Source organism: Camelina sativa, chromosome 11 (genome assembly GCF_030686135.1).
Source record: "Camelina sativa cultivar CO46 ecotype springtype chromosome 11, ASM3068613v1".
Classification (NCBI taxonomy): domain Eukaryota; kingdom Viridiplantae; phylum Streptophyta; class Magnoliopsida; order Brassicales; family Brassicaceae; genus Camelina; species Camelina sativa.
The window spans coordinates 76323-102401 of NC_141890.1; the positions used below are offsets into that span (position 1 = coordinate 76323).

Consider the following 26079-nt stretch of genomic DNA (forward strand, 5'->3'; position numbering starts at 1 on the left):
CGATATTTTTGTAAACATAAAATGATAAAAAAAAAAAAAAAATGACGGCGTTTAGAATCACCGTCCTCGCCGTTTTATTGAAAATGTAAGCATGCATGGCGTCTGATCGCACCGACGTTACGTTGCCGACGGAACTTGATTTGACTCGTTCCGCCTGCCTTGGCCCCTTTTCGTAAAACTATTGTTAATTAATTTGCAGATTCTTTTGACCTTTTAACCCTAACTTTATTTCTATGAGCTAGGAGTATGTTCTCTCATGGAAATGATATCTATTCCTCATGTTGATGTAAAGTGAATCTAGAAGTATATATAGTAATATGGACGAATGTAGTCATCGTATAATGTGTTTTCCATTTTATAACACTCACATGGACAATTTATATTCTACGTTGCTGTTGTAAGGTTTAATGTCACATGGACAATGTATATTCTACGTTGCTATACAGGAAATTATACACCACGAGTATGAAAAGTATATATCCAAACAACAGTTCTCTATGTTGATGACTACATTAAAAAAATCACAGAAACTAATATAAGGGTATCTTTAGTGGTGAGTACTAATCACCAGAGTTCTCATATAAATTAATATAATTATGAGAGAGAGGAGAGAAAGAAGAGTATCGATTCTTCAGATGTTTGGAGAAACAACGAGTCAAATCAAGTTCCGTCGGCAACGTAACGTTGGTGCGATCAGACGCCATGCATGCTTACATTTTCAATAAAACGGCGAGAATGGTGATTCTAAACGCTGTCATTTAAACGCTTCTCAGCACATTTAAACAGGTGTCAATTTCTTAGTGGTTGTTACTAATAAATATATATAAAAATTAAAATAATAATTTTTTTTGTTTAAAGAAACGTTTAATGGATTGCTGTGCCGGCGATGGTCTAAGAAACTTTACCCTTTGTTGTTCAGCGACTAAAAAAACAAAATTATGCTTTGTTACTCATAAGTTAGGTTTACCGTTTAGGTATGAAATTTCATCAGGTTAAAAAAAAATTTGGATTTTAAAAAATAGATAATATAACCATGAAGAAAGAGTTCAAAAAAATTAAAGATGTTTGAAATTACATAGAGACATTAAACCTTACAAATTGCAGTTGTCATATTATATCATGGATAACGTTAATTAGTTGAAGAAGAAAAATTACTACTACTTCAAACCGAATTTAAATTCATAATGATATTTATTAAAAATCGTATACTTATTTATTATCCCGTGAGTCTTAAATAATGATGTAGGCAAAATTTAAACCATTCGTAACGGCAGAGAGTAATGACGGCCTCTTTACTTGTTCAAGCTTTTCCACCATATCGTATTTTCAACATGAAAGTGTTGTTTACTTCAGTAGACTTAATTTAACAACTAAATTTAATTAAACTGCATTATTATCTATATAACTACCTAATTTTGATACTATTCCAACGGAGTAACGAAACTGCAAACAAATTAAACGGCTTGACAGGCAAATCAGAAACAGGCTACTATCTCTCCCCAACACAGGCCGCTACGGTGGCTGTATGGAGTTATGGTTTGCGTCCAGATGAAAACAAGAGACACACTTCACAGCTTGCCCTTAACACCTCCTTTGTTTAAGGTTTAATTTTTCTGTCCACTACTTAGCTTAACTACATTCAAAACCACGACACATTTGCTGTAAAAATGTTTTATTTTCGAATAAATTTTACATTTTATTATTATTTTTTTTAAACTACAAACAAATTAAAGCATTAGTTTGTTTGCAGTTTTTCTCATCAGTTCTGAAAAGAAAAACTATATCAACTAATGAATAGGTGAATATCGAATACATAGCTAATATACGAATACAGCGAGAATCAAATTCATACGCCACTATGCCATCACAATTTAAATTATATTCTAAAGTTTTCATTTTCTAGAGAATATATGAAAGTCAATACTTTTTGCGGTCGGCAAAAAGGTCCATACCAGTTTTTCCCGATAGTAAGGGCTGGACAAAAAAACTGGTAACCAAATAATCGATCGAACCGAACCGAAAAAAATCAAATTAAAACCGAACCAAAGTTCCTCCAATAACCGAATGGTTAGTAAAATCCTATGTTTAAACTAACTGAAACCGAATCGAACCGATAATTAAATGGTTAACCAAAATATCCAAAAATCTAGAATATACCCAAAACAATATATTTAATATCAGACAAAACTATAAAATAAACTTAAAATATTAATTATTTCTACATTCAAAACAATTAAATACTTTAAATAATCAATATATTTAAAAGTTATTATTTGAATTTACAAAGTTAAATACTATTTTGTAAAATCGGATCAATATTTTTCCTCTTTTTTTATATTTTTGTAATGTATTTTTGGTTAATTTCGGTTATATTCGGTTATCTTTAGCTACTTTTGGTTATATTAGGTTTATATGGTTAATTTAAATATAATTTATGTTAGTTATGGTTATCTCTTCAACTAACCGAATTGAAACCGAACCGAAAGAAACCAAACCGAACCGAACCGAAATTTCTAAAATATTCAAATAGTTATTATATTCCTATATCCAGACTAACCGAAACCAAACACAACCGAACCGAAACCGAATACTCCTACCCAATAGCGTGCAATATAGGGATTTAGGAAACTATGGTCTAAAATGGTCTTAAATTTAACATTTCATCATGTCATGAGGTCCACTGACATTTTCGCCACAAACAGCAAGTGTGCGAAGAAACCTTAAAAAATGACACAAAAAAAAAAAAAAATTAGAAGAACGAAATATATAACTTGGAATGAAAATTTACGGGGTAGTTTGACATTGATGTAACACTCCCTATACTAATTAAAAAATTTTCTTTTCAGAACTGAGAATATATATATATATATATATATATATATTTCGTGAATAAATTTAAATTTAAATATGACTCGCAATAACTCAAGCAGCAATCAGAACATAATTTTTGTTTCTTGAATTTAAAATGCTATTCTCATGCTTTTTATTTATTTACAAAGTTGTTATATATATATATAGTAGACCAACTTCTTTTTCCAGTTAAAAAGGCAGTAGACAATGTACAAGACCATTCAAATATAATCATTATTTAGAAACGGAAAGCGTGTTTCATACATTAACGACTGTGTAAAAAGGCAAGATTCACTTACGTGTGTGTGGGATATACTATTTTGTTACGGACATGTACGTACGTGAATACGTTCTTCTAAACCTAAACGTGGCTTTGAGATTTACTAGCAATTAATAACAAAAGATATTGGGAAAAAAAAACAAGTCAATGTTGGGTTCCCATGCGGCAAAAGTCTTGTTTTCAAAACTATCGAACCAATACCAAAATGTCAATAGGAAGAGTACACACTGAGCTATAAGCGATTGTTGCCTCAAAGATTCCCAAAGAATGCAATATGGGAATTGGAAGGAAGCAAAAGGAGCTTTCATTCGAAAATGATGTATAGTAATTCATTTGTCACTTACAAGTTACAAGTGTAGTAGTGGTGAGATATGTTGCTAGCTAGCTATATATGTATTCTTACGCGGGAGCAAGTATATTGTGTGACTATAAGATGAATGTTGTTTTTTTTTTTAAATATAAGTAAGATGATAGACCAAAAGTTCAAAATTTAAGCGGTTTATATATTTATTTTAAATATCTTACTAATTATTTGAATTTTTTTCCAAAAAGGTATAATACAAAAACTTTAAATTTTCTAAACTTTCAAATATTGTTTAACTAAAAATAAACAAATAAATTGCCTTCTAAAAGAGTCAGTGTAATTAATTATAACTACAATATATCACGGATCAACATTTTCTCCAAAAATTATAACACAATAATAAAAGTTATTGTTATAGTTGTTTTAAAAAAATATTTTGTTTGAGACACTATTTACTTTTAATATTGCAATTGTTTGGTAAATCTACATATATCTTTTTAAATACTAATTCTTTAAAAATATTATAGTATTTTAATTGTGATAAATTTTAATACTAATTATTTTAAAATATTATAGTATTTTAATTATGATAAAATAAAATTTATTATGTTATTAATTACATAATTTTATTTTTATCAACCGCCGATGTGGAAGATTAAAAACACACATTTTTCATCATATATTGAGTAATATGTCTTTATTTTTAAAAATTTAAATCAAAACATATGCAGAAAAAATCAACAAATTTATTTATCATATATATTTGATAATTAAAAATAATTTGTAAATAAAATAAAAGAAAGATGATAAAAGAATCATAATTTAAAATCTTAGCAAAATCTTCCAAATATAGTTATTAAAATAATAAATTGGATACTGAAAAATAAAATCTTACTTTTTAAAATTCTAATTAGTTTACAATTTTTTAAAAATTAATTAATAACTTTTATCCACAATTAATTAGAGAGATAAAGTATTCTTTCTGAAAACTAATAATTATTTAAAAGATTTTGTTAGTCTTATATTTAAATTATATTTTTATCTTTACTACAAAAATTAAAAATTTGTCTTTAAAACAAATGACATGATAATGTAATTTTTTACAATTTATAAAGTTAGTTTTATATATGTACTTCTAATTAATATAGAAGGATTAATTAAGAATTTAGTGGATTATATATTGAGGTAAGATTATATCAACAGAAATAGGAAATAAAGGAATATATCTTTTTGTTTTTATTTTTTCTAACAAAAAGTTTTTTGACGAGGAGTGACGAGTCAAAGCTGCTCTCTATACTTCCAGGAAGTTTCCTAAAGTTCTCTTTTCTCTCTCTTTCTCGTTCGTTCTCTTCTCTTATTGTTTGTTTGTTTGTTTTCTCGAGAAAGTGACGGGAAAATAATCCGGAAGAGAGAGTGAGTATTCTCTCATCAAACTACAAAAGGGAGAGAGCTGAGTAATCATCCTGAAACTTTCCTTCCGCCGATAATTTGAGGTATCTTTTTTTTTTTTTGATAATTTTGGATTCAACAGTAACCGTAGAGAAAACTTTTTTTGGTTGTTTCTTCTGGAATCGCCAGAGATTTATGTTTTTTTTTTCTCCCTTCTCTTTCTTCGCCTTTTTGCTTCTGCTACTTTGTGGTTTGTTTATTCGAATCTCCGGCACGATTCACGATGTTAGTTACCCTACACGATTGTTGTTGTTGGACCACTTCTAAAAAGCAAAAAACTATTTGTTTTTTACTGAGCTTGTTTCTGCTTCTTCTTCGCTTTGAATTTTGAAATTTCCTCGCCACGATTTGGTGCTTCTTCTGGGAATCGGGATACCAAAGTTTGTTTGGTTTCTGATGCTGGTGAGAGGATTGGTTGTTGTTGCTGCGTTTTGGAACAGTGTAATGTGAGAGTTGTTAAGCTAGCTGTATCGTCTTTGGATTGATTTGGTTTTTGGGATTTTTTTTTTTTTTTTTTTTTGGTATTGGATTTGAGATTTGGGAATTTTTTTGTTGTTGTTTATGTTGAAGGAGATAAATGCGGAAAAAGCTATATTGTGTTTTACTAATTTGGGTGTGTTTTTTTGCGTTGTTTAGCTTAAAGAAGAGAGCCTATAGGCTAGGGTTGCTATCTTTCCTGCGACAGCCATGAGTGGACAATTTAGTAACTCTCCAGACAAGGACGTGGAAGCTGGTACCAGCAGCTTTAATGACTATGAAGATAGTCCGTTTGATATTGCTAGCACTAAGAATGCTCCTGTGGAGAGACTACGCCGTTGGAGGGTAATTTTGCTCTACTTCCACTTGTGATTTGTTTCATTGCATTTGCATTTAGGCTTTCTTTGTTTTGTTGTCTTCAACAATTGGAAACCAATTTTATTTTTTTTATGGGTTTTGTAGCAAGCTGCGCTTGTACTTAATGCTTCTCGTCGATTTCGATATACTCTGGACTTGAAAAGGGAAGAAGACAAGAAACGGATGCTGAGGAAGATGAGAGCGCATGCCCAAGCGATAAGAGTACATAAGCTTTGCTACTAAATTTTCTTGATTTAATGTTTTGGTGGTATCTAAGTAATGTTGTTTTTTTCCTTAGGCTGCACATCTTTTTAAAGCAGCTGCAAGCCGAGTAACTGGTAAGTTCTTTCTGTTTCTAATTCTTTCCTTCAATTTAGTTTTTTCCCCATTCCATTTTGTGAAGCATGTATTTGTTCTCCTGCAGTGTTGTAGGGGTTGAGTAATTGCCATTTTAATACCTTATTTTTAGCTGTGCAGTCACAAGTTCTGTCGGGATGATCGTTGTTTTGATGACTCATGTTTTGCAAAATGTGATTGATCTTCATTGCAAATGGGTTGAGTCGATTATCTTCTAGATGTAGCATGAACAGTATTAAGAACTGTAGTTTTGCGGCCTGTTTTCTTGGATATAGACATCATTGTAGAAATTATTGATGGTTCCAAGTTTCTGATTCATTTACATCAGTTGATTGGGTTATTACTTTTTCTGTAAGGAAATTTTGTTTCTGATTAATATGCTGTAGTTGACTGAGGTTTATCTCTTTTTAGGAATTACAAGTCCACCTCCGACTTCTGGTGGTGGTGATTTTGGTATTGGACAGGAGCAGATTGTATCGATTTCAAGAGATCAAAATATAGGATCGCTTCAAGAACTTGGAGGGGTATGTCTTTGCTTTTGCTGATCTTTTACTTTTCTCTGCGGCCAATTATTTCTCAGCTACGAAACTCATATACAGTAAAACCTCTATAAATTAATACTCTATAAATTAATAAACACTATAAATTAATAAATTTTGCTGGTCCCAAGTCGGGCCAGTGTAAAAATTAACAATATTCGATAAGATAATAAGATAATAATTTTTTCGAAATCTCCTTATAAAATATGGTCCCAATAATATCATAAATTAATAATTATGTAAATTTATATATATATATATATATATACTGATATAATAGTGTATGTTTCTCCTAAAGCTCAATTCTATAGAACAATTGTAATGTTGTATTTTCAACCTATAATGATATCTCTAAAATATTTTATAACATGTCATACAAATAATTAAATTTAAAGTTTTAATTTTTAGATATGCATCATTTACAATTTGATAATTTGACAGATTATTAAAATAGGAGAATTGATATTATTATTCATAGATTTGAATTTATGTGTCTCATGTGTATAAGTCAATTTGTCTATAATATTTGTAATTTATTGTAAATAATGCTTTCTAAATATTACAAGTTCAATTCCTAAACCATAAAATTTATAACATCCGAAAGTTTAATCTTATTTTGCTATAGTTGTTCCAATTCATAATTTTTAAAAAAATAAACAATTAAAAATATATCTATAAATTAATAATTATTAATTTACACTATAAAATAATAATTATTAATTTATAGATAAATTAATATCACTATAAATTAATAAAATGTCTTAGTCCCAACATTATTAATTTATAGAGGTTTTACTGTATGTTTATTTATACTCTCTTTTCTTCCATTAGGTCAAAGGGTTGTCTGACTTGTTAAAAACCAACTTGGAGAAGGGTATAAATGGGGATGATGATGACATACTGAAAAGGAAATCTGCTTTTGGATCAAACACATACCCTCAGAAGAAAGGGAGGAGTTTCTGGGTATTAATACTTTTAAATCTTTTGTTTTTAGTAGCTTCCATAACTGTGAGATTTTTCCGCTTCAGCCTGTGAAGCTATCCAATCAACTAATATCTTGATATCTTTCGTTTTTTCCCTCATGTTCGACAGAGGTTTGTCTGGGAAGCTTCTCAAGATCTTACGTTGATCATACTGATTGTAGCAGCAGCTGCTTCTTTGGCATTGGGAATAAAGACCGAGGTATTCAGTTTAGGAATTGATACATTATACAGTATTTGGCTCAGCGCATACCTTGGAAATTTGAAGTCCTTTTCTATGTGTCATAGTTTTAGAACAATTGACTGAGACTTATTTTAAAAAATACTATCCAGAATTACTGTACCTCTCAGTATTAGAACGAGTTACGCCTTTCTCGTCTTTTTTTTTTTTTTTTCTGTCTTCCATATCGATGTAGCTCGATAGCACATCTGTCGACTATTTTTTACTTTGTCTTTGTACTCATTCTAAGCTTTCTTGCTCTAAGAGGGTAGAAAGTTGGTTTATCTCTATTATCCAAACTTTTGCAGTTTTCTTTATTCTTCCTGATCTTTTGGTACTTTTTGGCTGTCTACTTAGGGTATCGAAAAGGGATGGTACGATGGCATCAGTATTGCGTTTGCCGTTCTTCTTGTCATTGTGGTGACTGGTATTGATATTCCTTGCTGAATTTGATTTCACTCATACATTTGACTGCTGGGTGTATTCCACTAATTTGTATACCTTTTCCCTTGGCAGCTACCAGTGATTACCGGCAATCTCTTCAATTCCAGAACTTAAATGAAGAGAAAAGAAATATACGTATAGAGGTGATAGCTTGGATGATCATGCAGCTCATAGATGATACCATTTTTTGTTGGTTTAATTTTTAAACGTGCATCATGCATATGACCAGGTTACCCGCGGTGGGAGAAGAGTTGAGATTTCAATTTACGACATTGTGGTAGGCGATGTCATACCCCTCAATATTGGTGATCAGGCAAGTTGCATGAATTTGTCAATGCAATTTTTCTTAACTCTTTTCCGAATTTCAGAATAGATAGAATTTATATTTGATCTGCAAATAATTTTCGTAGGTACCTGCTGATGGAGTTTTAGTTGCTGGCCATTCCCTTGCAGTTGATGAGTCCAGCATGACTGGAGAGAGCAAAATTGTATGCTTTACGCTCTTCCTTAGCATTTGCAACAAATATTATCTTTGCATTTCATGCTTCTGAGATAGCTGTTTTCCGCAGGTTCATAAAAACTCCACTAAGAATCCATTCCTAATGTCCGGCTGTAAAGTTGCAGATGGCAATGGGACAATGTTGGTAAGACTTGACGGTCACTTACGTTTACTTTTACATTCTGGAGAAAAATTGTGAGATGATTAATTGGTGAACAAAGATATCCGTTGTTGGTGAATGGTTGCAGCAAAAACATTTTCTATTTATGGCGTCAAAACATCTGATTTGGAGTTTCTTCTCAGATTTATTATTTAAGTCTATTTTGTTTTTGAAACTCAGGTTACTGGGGTAGGGGTCAACACTGAATGGGGCTTACTTATGGCTAGCGTCTCAGAAGACAATGGTGGAGAAACACCATTGCAGGTGACTATCAACTTTCCTCAGTTCATATTTTGTGGTTATTGTTGCTCAATATTTATCCGTACTTTGGTTCTTCAGGTGCGCCTGAATGGTGTTGCAACATTTATCGGGATTGTGGGGCTCACAGTTGCTGGCGTTGTATTATTTGTCCTAGTCGTCCGGTGCGTTTAAATTTCATTTTGACAACTAAGTACTGTGTGGAGTGAATGTCAGTGGTTATTGAACAACTCTTTGTTCTCTGCAGCTACTTTACCGGTCACACGAAGAATGAACAGGGAGGGCCACAGTTTGTTAGAGGGAAGACAAAATTTGATCATGTGCTAGATGATCTTGTTGAAATCTTCACTGTTGCAGTAAGTGTTTCTTTAGAAGAAATTAGCATGGCTAATACAGTCGTCAGCTACTTATTCACATCTCTGGCCGTTCTTCTCAACTTGTCTGAGTATTGTAGGTTACAATCGTTGTAGTGGCAGTGCCTGAAGGGCTTCCGTTGGCTGTTACCTTGACGTAAGTCTTTTGTCTCTTCTATATACATATTTTAATAATAGCAATTGGCCTTCAGAGTTGGAAAGGATTCTGTTATAACGTGGTCAAACTTTATAGATGTTGATGGATCTGCTGTAAAAAAATTTCTCACTGATCTTTTTTACTTCTTACTGGCAGTCTTGCGTATTCCATGAGAAAAATGATGGCCGATAAAGCTTTGGTATGTATATTTTAAATTTTGGGTCTAAATAGTTTGCTTGAAAAGGAATTCAAAATATATTATGTGAATGTTGCTTGCAACTTAAAAACAAATTTTAATTTCAGGTGCGTAGGCTTTCTGCTTGTGAGACCATGGGGTCTGCAACAACAATTTGCAGTGATAAGACTGGAACTTTGACCTTAAACGAGGTGAATCTTAATGCTAACTTCTTTCTGTATTTGCTATTGCTAACACACTAACATTTACCACAGGCTCTCCTAGTTGTGAGCTTTTGCTATTTTAAATTTTGTGCCGAACAAGCGAGTCCCCTAATACTTTCTCTTTTCTCAGATGACTGTTGTTGAGTGTTATGCTGGGTTCCAAAAGATGGATCCTCCGGACAGCAGCACAAAATTGCCATCTGCTTTTACATCCATACTTGTTGAAGGAATTGCTCATAATACAACCGGCAGTGTCTTCCGATCTGAAGTAGGATTAAAATTCTTTGGATCTTTACTGATTTCCTGTTTGGTTTCTACTCAGCTTATATAATGTAATAATGTGTATGTTTTGCTGATGACAGAGTGGTGAGATTCAGGTTTCTGGATCTCCGACAGAAAGAGCAATTCTTAATTGGGCGATAAAGGTTTATTTTTCAGCTACATTTTCTGTTTCCAGTTTTATAGCGGTGAGGAGAACTTATCTTTTTATATTTTGATAAGCTGTGCAGTTAGGAATGGATTTCGATGCTCTTAAGTCTGAATCTTCTGCTGTACAATTTTATCCATTCAATTCAGAGAAGAAACGGGGAGGCGTAGCAGTGAAATCAGTAACGTTCTCATTTTTTTTTCATTTTCTCAACAATGTTTTCGTAGATCTTTTGCTTTGTTTTTGGTTTCTCACTTATGGTTGTTTCCACTTGTTAATCACCATCATAACAAACTTCTAATTCAATTTCAGTCAGATTCGAGTGTCCATGTTCACTGGAAAGGTGCTGCCGAAATTGTTTTGGGTTCCTGCACACAATATATGGATGATAATGAGAGTTTTGTAGATATGAGTGAAGAGAAGGTCAGTAATTATGTCTCTCTTTCATGATATAATAATATGTGTTCAAAGTTTAACTTATCATTGTGTCTTGAATCAAGACCGTTTTCTTACTGCAAGTCCAAGTCAGTTTTTACTCTTATATTTACGCTATTAAACCTTTGTATCCCAAATCAGTGCCAGATTTGGTAATGCGAGTCTTAATGGAAAGTACATGTTTTTTCTTATGAAAAGTCTTGTTCTTTCAGATGGCTGGCTTAATAGATGCTATCAATGATATGGCTGCAAGGAGTCTGCGTTGTGTTGCAATTGCCTTCAGAAAATTTGAAGTGGACAAGATTCCAACTGATGACGAGCAACTTTCTAGATGGGTATTACCTGAGGATGATCTTGTATTGTTGGCTATCGTTGGTATTAAGGTAAGCATCCCGTATTCCGAGTTCTCCTTTCCATTTAGAATAGTCTTGTGATCTGCCTTAATGTGGTTCTTTATACCAGATGGCCATTCATTGAAGTATTTTTATCTGCCAACACATTGTAGGATCCTTGTCGCCCAGGTGTCAAAAATTCAGTTTTACTATGTCAACAAGCTGGAGTCAAGGTCCGTAGAGATCTCATTTGCTTCTTTCCCTGATGGTTTCTCTTCATAGATATTCTAGACTCCTCCGTTCATGGGCGTATAGGCTTCTAATTTCCATTATTGGCCTCAGGTTCGTATGGTGACGGGTGATAACATTCAGACTGCCAAAGCAATTGCATTGGAATGCGGTATATTAGCTTCAGACTCTGATGCTAGTGAGCCTAATCTGATTGAAGGAAAAGTATTTCGATCCTTTTCAGAAGAAGAAAGAGATAGGATTTGTGAAGAGATATCTGTAAGAGCCTTACGATTTAGGTTTAAGATTGAAGACAGTTATTTAATGGTACCTGACATTGTTGATGAACTTGAAGGTAATGGGTAGATCATCACCCAATGACAAACTTCTTCTTGTACAATCGCTGAAGAGAAGGGGACACGTCGTGGCTGTGACTGGTGATGGAACCAATGATGCTCCTGCACTGCACGAGGTTCAATATTTTTTATGTCGACCTCAGACATGTAACCTTTAAAAAACACTGTTGATATTGAGGATCACACTTTCTGTTTTGTCCCCTGAATTTCAGGCAGATATAGGACTCGCTATGGGTATTCAAGGCACCGAAGTTGCAAAGGAAAAGTCAGACATCATTATCTTGGATGACAACTTTGAATCCGTTGTGAAGGTTGGTATCCTTGGAAACCAAGGGATTTAATTTTTTTTATAAAGTAAGCTTCATTTTCTGTTGCATAATACTTTTGGAATTATTTCCTCAGAAATTTCAAATGTTCTCCTTTGGGGGTATTTATGATCTTTTATTTATCCTGAATAGGATTCCATTTAAGTAATCTGATTCCTATAGGTTGTCCGTTGGGGTCGATCTGTGTATGCCAATATTCAAAAGTTCATCCAGTTTCAGCTCACAGTGAATGTCGCAGCTCTTGTCATCAATGTTGTGGCTGCTATATCCGCGGGTGATGTTCCTCTAACTGCAGTACAGGTTTGATATTATAAATTTAATCCACTTCTTTATAATCCACACAAAAGTATTCACTTGTAAACAAATAGTTCCATGTCGGTAAAGAGTCTTCTCCCCTGTCTTTGTAGCTTCTCTGGGTCAATCTTATAATGGATACTCTTGGGGCTCTTGCTTTAGCCACTGAACCACCAACCGATCACTTGATGGATCGATCTCCTGTTGGCAGAAGGTACCTCTTCTTATTTGACTTGAGAAAGCATGTTAAGTCTTGCATGGTGATCATAGTTTCTCTTCAATTTGTACATAATTATATTTATCTTTTGCTCTCAGAGAACCTCTCATCACAAATATCATGTGGAGAAATTTGTTTATACAAGTAAGCTATCTTCTTCTTCTTACTCTAGTTCTCTAAAAATCACAATGGTTAAGCCTTTTCTGGGTTCTAAATGTTTTGCATATCATTAGGCGATGTACCAAGTGACAGTCTTGTTAATCCTCAATTTCGAGGGAATAAGTATCCTTCATCTGAAGAGTCACAAAAACCCAGAGAAAGTGAAGAATACCGTTATCTTCAATGCGTTTGTCATCTGCCAGGTAAAAGATATTGAGTCCTCTGTATAATAATAATAAAAGCTTGGGCACAGCAGAAAGCAAACTGATGTATAAATTTGTTAGATCTTCAACGAGTTCAACGCACGGAAGCCAGATGAAATAAACATTTTCCGTGGAGTTCTCAGGAATCACCTTTTTGTGGGCATCATCTGTATCACCATTGTGCTCCAGGTACTCAATTCTTCCTCTTCTGTTCCTCCAAGTAACTTTTTTTTTTGTACATCTGAGACATTAACATACCGTTTTATTGCTTGTTGTTTACTGTTTAATAGGTAGTCATTGTCGAGTTCCTTGGAACATTTGCCTCAACGACTAAGCTTGATTGGAAGATGTGGCTCGTCTCGGTTGGAATCGGTTCCGTCAGGTTTGTTTGTTAACTTTGTCATCAAAGAGTTTTGATTAGGTGAAAACAAGAACTAGTAGATACATTTTTTCATAAACTTACCAGGTAGATTTTGTTTTATGTTATATAACCAGTTGGCCTTTGGCGGTAATCGGAAAATTGATACCGGTTCCAGAAACTCCAGTCAGCCAATACTTTAGAATAAACCGGTGGAGAAGGAACTCATCAGGTAGTTAAAGTAGTTACCTTTCCTTCGCTATAGACAAGCCATTAAACGCATCTAAAGCTTTTTTTCTATTGATTCAGGTTAATAATTAGTTTGAAAAGAGAAAGCGGTTAAATACCTAAGGTGGGTTAGTGGTATCCAACTTGTGAATACTTTTACTCTCTTAGTCTCTCAGTATTTTCGCAGACGGCTTCTTCGTTTTAAAATCAAACAAATGAAATATATACCTATTTTTGTTTAGTTGTTGTTAATCCTGTTACCTTAATCCTTAAATGCTAAGTCTCTACACAAGGAGGCTTCATTTTATACTTGCTTTAGAGAGAATACAGCTGTAGAATATTCACATAAATGCATGCATATATACATATATGTTACAAGTAACTATCTGGAGACTAGAGTTTCAAAGTTTGAGATTCTGATGTAACAAACAATGGAAGTGGTGCATTGGCTTCTCCACAAGAGTATATCTTCCTTTGTCATAGGCCTGAGATTCGAGACCCCTTTGAACACTCTCACACAACACAACATCTTCCATCTGATACACCAACCGTACACGTTCCATTAACTATTTCTCGGCATAATGAGAGTCATTCATTCTCGTACCTGAACTTTGTCGCTTTCTTCCAAACTTCTCTTGATAAAAGCTTCATCATCCTTAAAGCCAAAAGAAGATTTTAAAGATTGCTATACAGGCCTGAGATATATTGTGTCTGCTGTTTTACCTTTAAAGAAGGATCAAGAAAATAGTCGAAGATGACTTTGCATCTCCTTGGTCCTAATGGTACCACTAGATTCGTGTCCATCCAAGGTCCATACCTTTCAAACATAACATCCACAAGAGTGAGTAAAGTCACTTAGCGATGAGCTGAGCAATTGAGTTGATGTATATTTTACCTATTTATCATGAAATTTGGGTAGACAAAAGCATAAAGAGCTTGAGATCCAAGCCTATCAAAACCATCTTCGCCAGCCTTGGAACCACCTCCACATTCTTGGATACTAACCTTTTCGAATATCTGATATCTTAAAACAGTAAGTCCATCACAAGCCAACAAACTAGAGAATAGAATCATGCATTGGAAGTCCGAGTCTGACAGTAGCTCGTATTCAGCAAAATGAATATACCGTTGTAGAATAGGTTTCGAGATTGAGACCTGACATCAAACCTTTATGTGCATATGGTACATGATACCCACCATCTAAGTAGTTATCACAGAAAACCTGAAAATGTTTTCAGTGATCCATCATCAGTTTTTGTAGTTCTGTTGTTTAAAAAGAGTATATAGTCAGAACAAGATTTCACCTTCCAATTACAATCCATAGTGTATTCGCGTCTGCAAATGAAACTAAGCGGGGAATCAACTCCACCTTCGCTCAACCTTCCCACAGAAGTCCCAAGCCATTCTGATGCCACTAATGCATCATCACTCTCATCTTCTCCTTTCCTCGATGTGGCTTGAGTTACCTTGAGGAGAACAAAAGGTCCCCAGACAGCCACTCGTAGAGGTTTAAGTCCCATTTCCTGTTTCCTCAAACAGTCAAGTAAGAAAATTCAAAACTCTTCCGTCCTTTCAAAAAAAAAGTGAAAGACCACAATGCTTATATCTAAACAACATGCCATACATTTAAAGCAAAGTTCTCTATCCCAGTCATTCTAGTAGCTTTGACAAGCGACCCACTCAAGCTATACGTCCATCCCTGCCACAAAGAATGACATAATAAGACGAAAAAACCGTATTCATTCACTGCATAATCATCATATAGAGTAAAGGCTTCAAGCCTGTAAAGGAGCTTACATGATAAGGGCAGACAAAACAAGACTTTTTCCCATTTCCAGACGCCAAAATAGAAGCATGGTGAGAACATACATTATGAAAAGCATGAATCTTTCCATTATCATCTCTACACACAACATATTCTACACCCCCAAGCCTGCACCAAGTCATACATATTGAACAAGACTGACATAGAACAATCTGATCTGTACATGGTTTACTTACCTCCCAGTGAAGAAGTCACGACTCTCTTTAATCTGATCAGAGTATCCTGACATATGCAGTGGCAAAGTAACAAACTTTACAGAAACATTTAACTAACTAACTAAGTGTAAGTGTGAATTTTTTTTTACTAACCTACGGCTTGCCATCCTCCATAGAAGACACGATCGAGCTCGTAACTGTAGAATTGAGGATCAGTGTACCACGAGCTCGGCGGAGTAGATGCTCTCTCCAACGGAATCTTCGGATCAAACTCCGTCACGAGCTTATTGATATCTGAAACGGCGAAGACTCTGCTCGGACTGAGATATCTTCTCCGACTAAATTGAGAGACTGAAACGCCAAATTCACCATGAGAACTGAAATTTCCTTTGGTGGATTTTAGCGTCGGTGTTAAATATTCCTTCAAAGTCGCCGTTGACCTGATCATCATCATCGTTGTCATCTCCGGCGGTTCTTTTTAATTCCGATGGCTGTCTAAACTAACCGGAGCTTTACTTCGGAGTTATTTTTACAAGTGGCATCAGTATTTTTGATTAATTCTGTTTTCACCCCCACAAATTTCGATTTGTTAATTTTCGGACTCTCATTATGAAACAAATAAAAGATTTAGAGCAAAGTCTATTTCATATATTATTTCTATCAATTTTTTTTACTTCTTTTTTTAGCCCAAAATAAAAAAAAAAAAAATACAATTGAGTATCGACAATTTTTTAAAAAAAAAAATTGCAATTATCATCTATTTAATTGGGTGACTAAATTTTTACCTATAGTTTGTACTTTTATCATCTAGTAATTATATTTTGCCCATAATCTTATATATTTTCCTAATGGTTTTGCTTATTTATTTCTTGTTTGCTTATAAAAAAAAAAAAAAATACTACTTATGAGTGATTTGCGGGTAGCTGAACATATTAATGATCAGGTGTTAAGAAAAAACTCGGCAACGCATGACTCTCTCTCCTTAATCAGCTAATCACCTTTCTTTTTTTTACTTAATTACAAAATCATTAACTTTCCGAAAAATATTCATTTCCTTGAAATTTCCCACTAGAGTTTTATCATCCATACATCTCTTTAAGCCTCTTTTGTCTCTACATATATGTGTTGCCATCATAATCAGAAAAAGAATCACTCATTTCACCATTTGTCATCTTCTTCCTCCATAATATACTCATATATAAACCTACAAAACACATTTATAAACCATCATGATATGCGAAGATGCATATCAGTATCAGCAATTGCATGGACAAAAGGATCACATGATGACAATGATGATGGTGGACTTGAGGACATCACCACCATCATCACCCATTTCACCTTCTTCTTCACCAAAGTCACCATCATACAATGAAGACGATGAAGAGAGACTAGAGGTTATGAATTTGAGTGGCATGGCATTACAGTCTCTCCCAAATCCTTCCCTCAATTTGGCAAATATTTGCAAGCTTGATCTCTCCAACAATCATATCAAGGTTACATACTACACTCATTGACTTCACATGTGTGTCTACATATACAGATAACTATATGTTTCTAATGTTCTGTTTTGGGGTTTGTGTCTTTACATGATAACAGAAAATACCAGAATCTCTAACAGCGAGATTACTCAACTTGATAGCATTAGATATTCACTCAAACCAGATCAAAGCTCTTCCAAACTCCATTGGTTGTCTCTCTAAGCTCAAGATCCTTAATGTCTCCGGCAACTTTCTTGTTTCCCTCCCCAAAACTATTCAAAATTGCAGGTTCACACATCAAACATTGACTAAAAACTCAAATCTGAACCACACCATCATATATGATGATGATGATGATGATGACTGATTCCTCTGTTTTATTTCCCAGGTCACTCGAAGAGCTAAACGCCAATTTCAACGAGCTGGTTAGATTACCAGACAACATAGGGTTAGAACTAACCAATCTGAGGAAGCTCTGTGTCAACTCAAACAAGCTCATTATCCTGCCAAACTCCATTACCTACCTCACTTCCCTGCGTATCCTCGATGCTCGTCTTAATTGCCTTATGATCCTCCCTGAGGACCTCGAGAACCTCATCAACCTCGAGATCCTCAATGTAAGTCAGAACTTCCAGTATCTTTCTGCTCTTCCATCTTCTATTGGTCTTCTCCTGAACCTCCTCGAGCTGGATATCAGCTACAACAGGATAACAGTGTTGCCTGAGTCCATTGGATGCATGAGGCGGCTGAGGAAGCTGAGTGCCGAGGGAAACCCGCTCGTTTCCCCACCCATTGAGGTTGTGGAGCAGAGCTTGCAGGCGGTGAGAGAGTATCTGAGCCAGAAGATGAATGGTAAATTGGTGAACATGGCAGCAAAGAAGAAGACATGGGATTCCGTAAATTGGTCAAGTATGGAACATTCAATGGCAGATCAAGGGCTTGGGCCAGGGAAGAGAGAGAAGGGCTCATCATGCCCGAGTACCGCCCCATTGATATCCTAGCTTCGACCAAGTTTCCTGTAATGTGCTCACCTCGACGTCTCTTTTCCCCAAGAACCTATTTCAGCAGATAAATACAACGCACACAGTAACCACAATTTTGCAGATCTTTCGACCATTTACTTTTAATTCATCACTAAATGTATAAAGAATATGTAAATACGCCGCATTCAGATTTCATAACTTCTTATTGTAAATCATGTACTAAAGATTATAAACAACAATTTTGACCCCCAATAACTAAGTCTCTCCTTCCATATCTATTCTCATGCCTTCATCATACTTTGAGACTTTAGTGAAAGTTCAAGATCTATGCTGGTAACGACCGTAAGAGATACAACACAAACACCAGTTTCAGTTTCAGGACAATTCATTCCAAGAAATTTTTTGACCGGCTTCCACAATCAAGAACTCTCTATCAATAGTTTAAAAGAATCATGCATCAAAGTTTACACCACAAAAATTGATCTTTTGACACAAGAAACAGAGTTTAAGGAAGCTGCACCTTTGCAGGCCTTGACAAACCCTTATTCAACACCTGAAGCAACAAACCCAACTTAAAAAATCTCTACTTTATTGGTTGTGTTGAATAAGATTGAGAAATCAAAGCAATGCAGCTTCAGATTACTAAAATTCATATCTGAATTTATCATTATCAAACAAGAAACACATAAACTTAAACTAAAGATCCAATATTCCAATTACATAACAAAAAAGTGAAAAGCAATCTAAACCCTCTAACGGAGATAGCCAGGGATCTTAATGCGAATGAAGAGCATACTCATAACATAAGCAATCACAATAGACGAGATCCCAGCAGTAGCATAAGATGATTTAACACTCTTAGCTCGATTCTTATCCAATGCCAGATCCATCATTATGATCCCAATCCCACCGAGCACGAACATGAACCCCGAGGATAGACCTTCTATGATGTATTGCCCATTGACCCGACCCGGCATGAACACGACGGGTCGTACTGACCCGGTGATGGGATCCTGGGTTGATCCGATACCTGGTGGCTCGACGATCACGTCGTAGATGAATCCAGAGATGACGAGGAAGTAAGTTAGGAGAATCAGTGAGAATACAGTCATCGGCGATGGGAGTGTGAAGGATGGGAGCTTGAGACGAAGACGTGGCGGACGGAGGAAGGAGAATGGGATGATACGGAGAATGTGGAAGATCGGATCGATTGACGATTCATCAGATGTTGTTGTTCCGGCGCCGGAGCCGGTGGTTAGGTTTTGTGAATCGGATCTCGGAGCCATTTGAATCGGATTCTTCAGAACTCAGCTCTTCACTCTCCCTTCCTTTTTTTTGTCTTGAAGAAGCAGTTTGAGAGTTTGTTGGTTTGTTTGGAAACTTGGATATTTTTATCCGTCAAATGGATTGTTTTACCGTTTCATTAAAGTAAGCTAGAACGTTATGCCGTTTTTTAAGATAACGAAGTTTAACATTAAACGACACGGAGTTTTAAAGGCTTTCTCTTTCTTGGTGTTGGTTTCTTCTCTATTACAATTTACAAGGTTTTTTTTGGTTCTGTGTTGAAGTTACGACGGAGATGAGCAAGAGACCACCGCCTGATCCGGTGGCGGTGCTTAGAGGGCACCGTCACTCGGTTATGGACGTTTCGTTCCATCCATCAAAATCTCTGCTTTTCACTGGGTATATTTAGTCTTCTCCCACTTGAGCTCAATTCTCGAGTCATGTGTTGTTTTTTATTTTTAATGATTTGGTGCAAAATTGAAGCTTTGTTTCTCCAGTTCAGCTGATGGAGAGTTGAGGGTTTGGGATACACTTCAGCATCGTGCAGTTTCTTCTGCTTGGTTTGTATTTTTGCTTTTCAAGTTCATTGTTTTGTCATAATGAACTATCCCTCCTGGTTATAGCTCATTGTTCTGTTTCTGATTTGTAGTGCACATAGTAGAGCACATGGGGTTTTAGCTGTAGCAGCTAGTCCCTGGTTAGGAGAGAACAAGATTATCAGGTAAATGGAAGCAATAATGCTTTTATACTCAATCGTCATCTATTTCCGGAAAACCTGAAACTAGTTACTGTTATGGTTTATAGCCAAGGCAGAGACGGAACTGTTAAGTGTTGGGATATTGAAGATGGTGGTCTATCAAGGTGGATATGAGTCTCTCCCTTTTTCAACTGTTTATGCATTCTGTTGCTATTGAACTATAACCAATGATTCTCGTCAAATGCTTTGCAGAGACCCATTACTTATACTCAATACAAGCGCCTATCATTTTTGCAACTTCTCTCTTGTTAAGAAGCCTACGACTTCTCTTATTAAAGATGCTGGAGTTCAGTCAGAAGATTCTAATGAGCCGGATGCTGGAGACACACGTGATGTTCAATCTACAGATGAAAGTGAAAGATCTGTTGATGACTCTGGTCTGCTTCAGGGTATGTTTTACTTAGGTTGGCTGGAAATTCTTTGTTCCTGATACTGGTTTCGGTTTGAACTGATGCCATACAGATTGTCACTGAAAATGTACAATCGTTGGTCTCCATTAATTTGAACACCTTAAGATTTGCCACGAATTTGACAATAACAGGTCGAGATCATGCCGAAGGTACCACTTATGTAGCAGTAGCAGGGCAGCAACCTTCTGAGGTATCTAGAAAATCATATAGTTTGTTGTATTGGCATAACATCCCCATATAATTCTTTCTTCTCGCTTTCTTGGTTTCCTGTTTTCATTCTTCTGACTTGGTTCATCCGTAAAGGTAGAGATATGGGATCTGAATACGGAGACAAGATCATACAACTTCCTCAAGCCAGCCCTGACAATTCCCCTAATGATTCTACGAAAGCAAGAGGTACAAGCTCATCTTGTTCTTTCTATGAGATCTTTCATAATTCCATTTCTTGTTAAAATTGATGTTTTCCCCCCGTCAATAATATCGTGAAAACTAGCATGCATTGATCAGTTCACCTTTGAACTTTGCTTAAAATGCTCTCATTAAGGTGGTAAATTGGTCATCTGTAGGAATGTGTATGGCTGTTCAATTATTTTGCCCTCCTGAATCACAGGGTTTCTTACATGTCTTAGCTGGGTATGCTCTCTTTCCAAAGCTGTTAATTAATCAAGAAAGACAATGCCCTAGATTTTTATACTTTGTTTTTATTATGGGTGGTGTATACCAAACTTATGCAGTTATGAGGATGGTTCCACGCTGCTTTGGGATATACGTAATGCTATGATTCCTTTAACAAGTGTGAAGTTTCATTCAGAGCCAGGTCTTGTTCCCATCCTCTATTTTCGATTTTTTTCTTAAATTGTTGTTCCTGCTTTTTTTTTTCACTTTATTTATTGTCTTCTTCATGCAGTTTTGAGTCTTAGTGTGGCATCATCATGTGATGGAGGTATCTCAGCAGGGGCAGATGACAAAATTGTGATGTATAATCTCAACCATTCCACTGTAAGTTTGACATCTGCCAGAGAGGATGCACTTGTGTGATCACTATAAAGCTATAGTCTGATACCGATTCCATGAATGTTGTTGTTATATGTGTAAAGGGTTCTTGTACAATGAGGAAAGAGATTACTTTGGAAAGGCCTGGTGTATCGGGCACCTCAATCCGACCCGATGGGAAAATTGCAGCCACGGCTGGTTGGGACCACAGGTTAGCATTGAATCAGTTGTTATTATCAAGATTTGGCCTCCAAAACACCTTCCGTTGATCTTTCAACTAGTTTTAACTTTTAACTATAATGAGTAAGGACTAAAAGCTCTTCTCCTGTTTGGTACATATATTTGGAAACAGAGTAAGGGTCTATAATTACCGCAAAGGAAATGCTCTAGCTATACTAAAGTACCACCGAGCAACGGTATGTGAATATTTCTCAGTCTCAGACTTTGTATATTAGTATTATTACCTCTCTTATCAACTGGTGCAACAGTTAAGAGAGTCTGAATATCGTATTTGATGCTTTCATGTGTTTGTTTGCAGTGCAACGCGGTATCATACTCGCCTGACTGTGAGCTGATGGCGTCTGCATCTGATGATGCAACTGTTGCTCTCTGGAAACTCTATCCTCCCCAAAAATCTCTTTGATCTCTGTCTGTCATCAAGAGAACAAACAAATGAATGAATAATAGAGAGTAGAGTATATTCTGTTTTGTTTTGGTGTTTATTCTGATTTGTTACAAAACTCGCACGTTCTGCCGTTTTTGTTTTATGAGAAAAGGAAAAATCAAACAACGCGTAGTTTGGTGTATCTAGATAATAAATAGATCCGGCAGTGCACCGTACGTTGAGTAGATTTCACGACAGAAAAAAAAAAAAAAAATTGCACCAAACTGATCCCGTCACCGTCGCAACAAGAGAGACTCATCAACATCTCTGAAGAAAGACCTAAAAGCAAACACAAACAGTAACGATTTCGTTTTTTTTTTTTTTTTTTCTCGAGCTCTGGATCTTCTGCAATAGAATCTGCTCTTCTTCTAGATCGTTTCGATCCCATTGATCTTTGATCCGGGACCGTGAGCTGTGTAAAATGGCGTACGTGGACCATGCGTTCTCGATAACGGACGAGGACATAATGATTGAGAGTTCATACACCGTCAATAACCGACCGCCGGTTAAGGAGATCGCACTCGCGGTTGCTCTGCTCGTGTTCGGAACCCTAGGAATTGTCTCCGGTTTCTTTATGGCGTATAATCGAGTTGGCGGTGATCGAGGCCACGGTGCGATTTCTCTTTATCCATTCTTACTAATTCCCCCATTTGCAATCCATTTCGTCATTCTCTTGGTTCCTTAAAGCTTATCTGATCCAGTGTAGGTGTGTAGAAATGGAAAATTCGTGAGATTCTGGAGGACTTGTTAATGTTAAGTTTGAGTGAGATTTAGAAAGCTAAAATTTGATTGTTTAGGAAATATTTTGATTTGAAAAAGAAAGTTACAGAAGAATTTCTAGGTTATTACTTATTATTAAGCTTATAACATAGATTGTTGCGAGTGCTCTTGTGAGCTACTATGGTGTCTAATTTCGTTTCACTTTTGGCCTTTTTGATCTCTGTGTTTGGATGAATACACACAAGTCTTATTGAAGCTTTCTTAAGGGATTTCATACTTAGAATTTGTATTGTTTAGTAAACTTCCGGGAGAACTCGTTTAGTAAGCTTCTCTTATCTGCGAGATTAAAAGGGACATATATTCATTGAAGTCCACACAAAAACTCTGATTGATTTTTCTCTAACAGACATGTTTAAACTCTGGATTCTAACATGGACATGAGATTTGGCTCCCAAACTAGTTAGGTTGCTCTTCTTCCACTTGGTTGCATTTCACACTAAATGTGATAGCAAAGTATCTGCATCGTCCTTAAACTTGATTTCATTTGATTTGCTATGTTATTAGTATTGCCAGAACTAGTACGTTCTCATCATTGCATCAATGACCTATCATCATTCTTAGTTGTTTCATATGTGATTTGGGCATTGATCTAAAAGTAATGACAATCCATTCTCTCTGTTTGTTTCTTTTTTTTTTTTTTGATGGTGGAAACAGGGATTTTCTTCATCGTCCTGGGGTGTCTTCTATTCATCCAGGGTTTTACTATACGCGGATCGCGTATTACGCTTACAAAGGATACAAAGGTTTCTCCTTCTCAAACATACCGCCTGTTTAGTATTATCCCCCTTTTGAATCTCTCCTCCTATGTATAGAGATGTTTTTCATTGCTTGTAAGCAAATGAATTGACTTGTTTTCTCCCTTGTGTAGTCTTTTATAGGAGTTGAGTTGAGTCCCTTCTTGCCTTCACGCTCCTTTTGTTAAATAAATTTGAGTCTGTGACAGTTTTTAGTCAGATTTATTACATACATATCTATATATAAAATCAGATGTAAGTTGTTCAATTTCCCTCAATATTCATCTGGATGCAGTATTTTACTATCATGGTGAAAAGGGTTCAATCCGAGTCTTTATAATAAATCTTGCCAAATTCACACATTTACTGTTTTAGTCGTCCAAAATTCAGATATACTAGTAGAGTTACAATCTATACTAGTATAGTGTTCTTTCAAAAACGTGATTCTGGTGTAAAAATTTATGTGTTCCACTTTATTGTTTTGTTTGGGGTCAAATGCAACCACTACCTTTGTCTTTCTGTGGTCAAACATGCATCTTATGTTTTATCAGCTAAAAAAACAAACGTGATAAAATATAAAGAATCAAAAGAATCAATTGCCGCTATATACGGAAAGGGATCCCAGATATTTTTGGGCCCAAAAGATCTCTACGCCACATTATATAGATAGACCTAAAAGTTTAAACAGAATCGCCCGGTTTAAAACATTTCCGGTTTACTTTGATATATTATAATCCCAAGGAAAAATGTATTATTCAAGACCACAAATCCCAACTTTAAAAATGTATTGCCAACTACATGAAGTATATGTATTCCAAATAACCATAATATATACCAACTATATGATGATATGTGCTCAACATCACAACCATCTTATTCCGGTACATCGTACATCAGAATCCGGTGTTGACCAGTATTGACCGGCGTTGACCATGTTGACCAATAAAAATATGCTATTTTTTTTGTTTTTAATATTAGAAACCAAAAAAAAATTAATTGAATTATTTAGGAATCATTTATAGTGTTTTATAATTTTAAACATAGATGGATCCAAAATAAGATATATTGTATATATATTCCATTAATTTAGTTTTATAATAGTTATCTTTTTCAATTTCAAAACTTTACTAAAATGATTCCTAAACTATAAATGATTCCTAAATAATTCAATTATTTTTTTTGTTTCTAATATTAAAAACAAAAAAAAATTGCATATTTTTATTGGTCAACATTAGTTAATGTCGGTCAATACTGGTCAATATCGAATTCTGATGAACAGTGTACTGGAATAAAATGGTTGTGATGTTGAGCACATGTCTATCATATAGTTGCAATACTGTGTAGTTGGTAATACATTAAAAAGTTGGGATGTGTGGCCTGAACAATACTTTTGTGTAGCTGAGTATTTTTTTCCTAATCCCAAATTAATCTGAATTTGTATGTGTCTCTCTACTCAAAATCCTCAGCCGCATCTCAGTTCTCATTTCTCTCTTTCTATCTCTTCAAAAAATTAAAAAATGGCTTCCTCTTGTCTCTTCAACGCCTCTGTATCTTCACTAAACCCTAAACAAGACTCCATCCGCCGCCATCACCACCATCGCTCACCCTCCTTCCTCCGTTACCGCCCCGTTGTCGTCTCCTGTACCGCCGATGGAAACAACAACAAATCCCCGATCGAGACAGTCGTCGTTAAGCCTCACCGTACCGAAGATAACATTCGAGACGAGGCTCGTCGTAACCGTTCCACCGCCGTGAATCCGTTTTCAGCTAAATACGTTCCGTTCAATGCGGCTCCTGGATCCACCGAGTCTTACTCCCTCGACGAGATCGTGTACCGTAGCCGCTCCGGTGGTTTGCTTGATGTCGAGCACGATATGGAGGCTTTGAAGCGATTCGATGGCGCCTACTGGAGAGATCTCTTCGATTCGCGTGTTGGCAAAAGCACTTGGCCGTATGGATCGGGTGTATGGTCGAAGAAAGAGTGGGTTCTTCCTGAGATCGACGACGACGACATCGTTTCGGCCTTTGAAGGAAACTCGAATCTGTTCTGGGCTGAGAGGTTTGGTAAACAGTTTCTAGGGATGAACGATCTGTGGGTGAAACACTGTGGGATTAGTCATACAGGAAGTTTCAAGGATCTTGGAATGACTGTTTTGGTTAGTCAAGTTAATCGCCTGAGAAAGATGAAGCGACCTGTGGTTGGCGTTGGATGTGCTTCCACCGGAGATACCTCAGCTGCTCTATCTGCTTACTGTGCTTCCGCTGGTATCCCTTCGATTGTGTTCTTACCAGCGAACAAGATCTCTATGGCTCAGCTTGTTCAGCCGATAGCTAATGGTGCGTTTGTTTTGAGTATTGACACTGATT

The 26079-nt window shown here is 35.7% G+C and overlaps 6 protein-coding genes and 2 pseudogenes across 27 annotated transcripts; 6 read left to right on the forward strand and 2 right to left on the reverse strand.

Annotated features, from left to right (window-relative positions):
- The first annotated feature begins 4639 nt into the window (after window positions 1-4639).
- LOC104730333 (calcium-transporting ATPase 10, plasma membrane-type) lies at window positions 4640-14028 on the forward strand. Of its 18 annotated transcripts, none has more exons than XM_087475496.1 (35): window positions 4640-4927; window positions 5520-5705; window positions 5823-5939; window positions 6016-6055; window positions 6486-6598; window positions 7445-7576; window positions 7706-7795; window positions 8171-8240; window positions 8330-8400; window positions 8487-8570; window positions 8668-8745; window positions 8827-8901; window positions 9097-9180; window positions 9256-9338; window positions 9422-9530; window positions 9629-9684; window positions 9841-9883; window positions 9988-10071; window positions 10214-10351; window positions 10446-10508; window positions 10593-10691; window positions 10823-10933; window positions 11158-11328; window positions 11451-11510; window positions 11620-11784; window positions 11861-11977; window positions 12074-12172; window positions 12350-12487; window positions 12595-12695; window positions 12797-12842; window positions 12932-13060; window positions 13142-13249; window positions 13351-13442; window positions 13556-13650; window positions 13728-14028. In XM_087475496.1, exons 2-35 carry the CDS (start codon window positions 5571-5573, stop codon window positions 13730-13732), a joined length of 3201 nt encoding a protein of 1066 aa, XP_087331622.1. In that variant the 5' UTR covers window positions 4640-4927; window positions 5520-5570; the 3' UTR covers window positions 13733-14028. The 18 variants fall into 18 exon arrangements, 10 of the variants coding, with proteins under 10 accessions (XP_087331622.1, XP_087331615.1, XP_087331618.1 ...); XR_015572504.1 differs by having other exon boundaries at window positions 4642-4927; window positions 10585-10691; window positions 11408-11510; XR_015572502.1 differs by having other exon boundaries at window positions 4642-4927; window positions 10585-10691.
- On the reverse strand, window positions 13932-16242 carry LOC147933474 (choline monooxygenase, chloroplastic-like). Of its 2 annotated transcripts, none has more exons than XR_015572505.1 (10): window positions 15780-16213; window positions 15648-15693; window positions 15444-15579; window positions 15271-15345; window positions 14951-15169; window positions 14802-14868; window positions 14542-14663; window positions 14370-14463; window positions 14251-14301; window positions 13932-14182 (listed from the first exon to the last, which is right to left on the reverse strand). XR_015572505.1 is itself a non-coding variant. In XM_087475501.1 (10 exons), the coding sequence occupies exons 1-10, from the start codon at window positions 16087-16089 to the stop codon at window positions 14048-14050; spliced, it is 1284 nt and encodes a 427-aa protein (XP_087331627.1). In that variant the 5' UTR covers window positions 16090-16242; the 3' UTR covers window positions 13932-14047. The 2 variants fall into 2 exon arrangements, 1 of the variants encoding a protein (XP_087331627.1); XM_087475501.1 differs by having other exon boundaries at window positions 14773-14868; window positions 15780-16242.
- Window positions 16243-16773: 531 nt separating this feature from the next.
- LOC104721874 (plant intracellular Ras-group-related LRR protein 7-like) lies at window positions 16774-18342 on the forward strand (annotated as a pseudogene). Its single transcript, XR_015572506.1, has 3 exons — window positions 16774-17122; window positions 17226-17395; window positions 17496-18342. The product of XR_015572506.1 is annotated as a plant intracellular Ras-group-related LRR protein 7-like (transcript).
- A 387-nt stretch (window positions 18343-18729) lies between these two features.
- Window positions 18730-19471, reverse strand: LOC104721873 (uncharacterized). The gene has a single exon (XM_010439947.3). The coding sequence runs from the start codon at window positions 19374-19376 to the stop codon at window positions 18843-18845; it is 534 nt and encodes a 177-aa protein (XP_010438249.1). The 5' UTR covers window positions 19377-19471; the 3' UTR covers window positions 18730-18842.
- Window positions 19472-19600: 129 nt separating this feature from the next.
- LOC104721875 (protein DECREASED SIZE EXCLUSION LIMIT 1) lies at window positions 19601-22324 on the forward strand. Of its 2 annotated transcripts, none has more exons than XM_010439949.3 (13): window positions 19601-19773; window positions 19872-19934; window positions 20024-20095; window positions 20179-20235; window positions 20324-20520; window positions 20673-20731; window positions 20845-20937; window positions 21108-21174; window positions 21276-21358; window positions 21449-21540; window positions 21639-21745; window positions 21887-21950; window positions 22073-22324. In XM_010439949.3, exons 7-13 carry the CDS (start codon window positions 20853-20855, stop codon window positions 22175-22177), a joined length of 603 nt encoding a protein of 200 aa, XP_010438251.2. In that variant the 5' UTR covers window positions 19601-19773; window positions 19872-19934; window positions 20024-20095; window positions 20179-20235; window positions 20324-20520; window positions 20673-20731; window positions 20845-20852; the 3' UTR covers window positions 22178-22324. The 2 variants fall into 2 exon arrangements, with proteins under 2 accessions (XP_010438251.2, XP_019088719.2); XM_019233174.2 differs by having other exon boundaries at window positions 19713-19773; window positions 19858-19934.
- Window positions 19670-20782, forward strand: LOC147933475 (protein DECREASED SIZE EXCLUSION LIMIT 1-like). Its single transcript, XM_087476296.1, has 6 exons — window positions 19670-19773; window positions 19872-19934; window positions 20024-20095; window positions 20179-20235; window positions 20324-20520; window positions 20673-20782. Exons 1-6 carry the CDS (start codon window positions 19670-19672, stop codon window positions 20780-20782), a joined length of 603 nt encoding a protein of 200 aa, XP_087332422.1.
- Window positions 22325-22478: 154 nt separating the features above from the next.
- On the forward strand, window positions 22479-23980 carry LOC104717214 (uncharacterized). The gene is given in 3 exon segments (XM_087475502.1): window positions 22479-22809; window positions 23633-23665; window positions 23668-23980. Coding segments are annotated over 3 exon segments (309 nt in total). The 5' UTR covers window positions 22479-22619; the 3' UTR covers window positions 23754-23980.
- Window positions 23981-25086: 1106 nt separating this feature from the next.
- Window positions 25087-26078, forward strand: LOC147933476 (threonine synthase 1, chloroplastic pseudogene; annotated as a pseudogene). Its single transcript, XR_015573027.1, has one exon. The product of XR_015573027.1 is annotated as a threonine synthase 1, chloroplastic pseudogene (transcript).
- The last annotated feature ends 1 nt before the right edge of the window (window position 26079 follows it).

Excerpts from the sequence above, each read along its gene's own strand:
- LOC104721875 (XM_010439949.3), top strand. The coding sequence starts at position 20,853 with ATGGGATCTGAATACGGAGACAAGATCATACAACTTCCTCAAGCCAGC. Across the intron at positions 21,541-21,638 it reads ATAATCTCAACCATTCCACT|GGTTCTTGTACAATGAGGAA; the intron begins GTAAGTTTGACA and ends ATATGTGTAAAG. Across the intron at positions 21,951-22,072 it reads TAAAGTACCACCGAGCAACG|TGCAACGCGGTATCATACTC; the intron begins GTATGTGAATAT and ends GTTTGTTTGCAG.
- LOC147933475 (XM_087476296.1), top strand. The coding sequence starts at position 19,670 with ATGAGCAAGAGACCACCGCCTGATCCGGTGGCGGTGCTTAGAGGGCAC. Across the intron at positions 20,096-20,178 it reads GGAGAGAACAAGATTATCAG|CCAAGGCAGAGACGGAACTG; the intron begins GTAAATGGAAGC and ends TATGGTTTATAG. Across the intron at positions 20,236-20,323 it reads GAAGATGGTGGTCTATCAAG|AGACCCATTACTTATACTCA; the intron begins GTGGATATGAGT and ends AATGCTTTGCAG.
- LOC147933474 (XM_087475501.1), bottom strand. The coding sequence starts at position 16,089 with ATGACAACGATGATGATGATCAGGTCAACGGCGACTTTGAAGGAATAT. Across the intron at positions 15,170-15,270 it reads TAGAGAACTTTGCTTTAAAT|GAAATGGGACTTAAACCTCT; the intron begins GTATGGCATGTT and ends TTGAGGAAACAG. Across the intron at positions 14,464-14,541 it reads CCAAATTTCATGATAAATAG|GTATGGACCTTGGATGGACA; the intron begins GTAAAATATACA and ends TATGTTTGAAAG.
- LOC104721873 (XM_010439947.3), bottom strand. The coding sequence starts at position 19,376 with ATGGCTCCGAGATCCGATTCACAAAACCTAACCACCGGCTCCGGCGCC.
- LOC104730333 (XM_087475489.1), top strand. The coding sequence starts at position 5,571 with ATGAGTGGACAATTTAGTAACTCTCCAGACAAGGACGTGGAAGCTGGT. Across the intron at positions 10,509-10,592 it reads TTCTTAATTGGGCGATAAAG|TTAGGAATGGATTTCGATGC; the intron begins GTTTATTTTTCA and ends TAAGCTGTGCAG. Across the intron at positions 13,250-13,350 it reads GTATCACCATTGTGCTCCAG|GTAGTCATTGTCGAGTTCCT; the intron begins GTACTCAATTCT and ends ACTGTTTAATAG.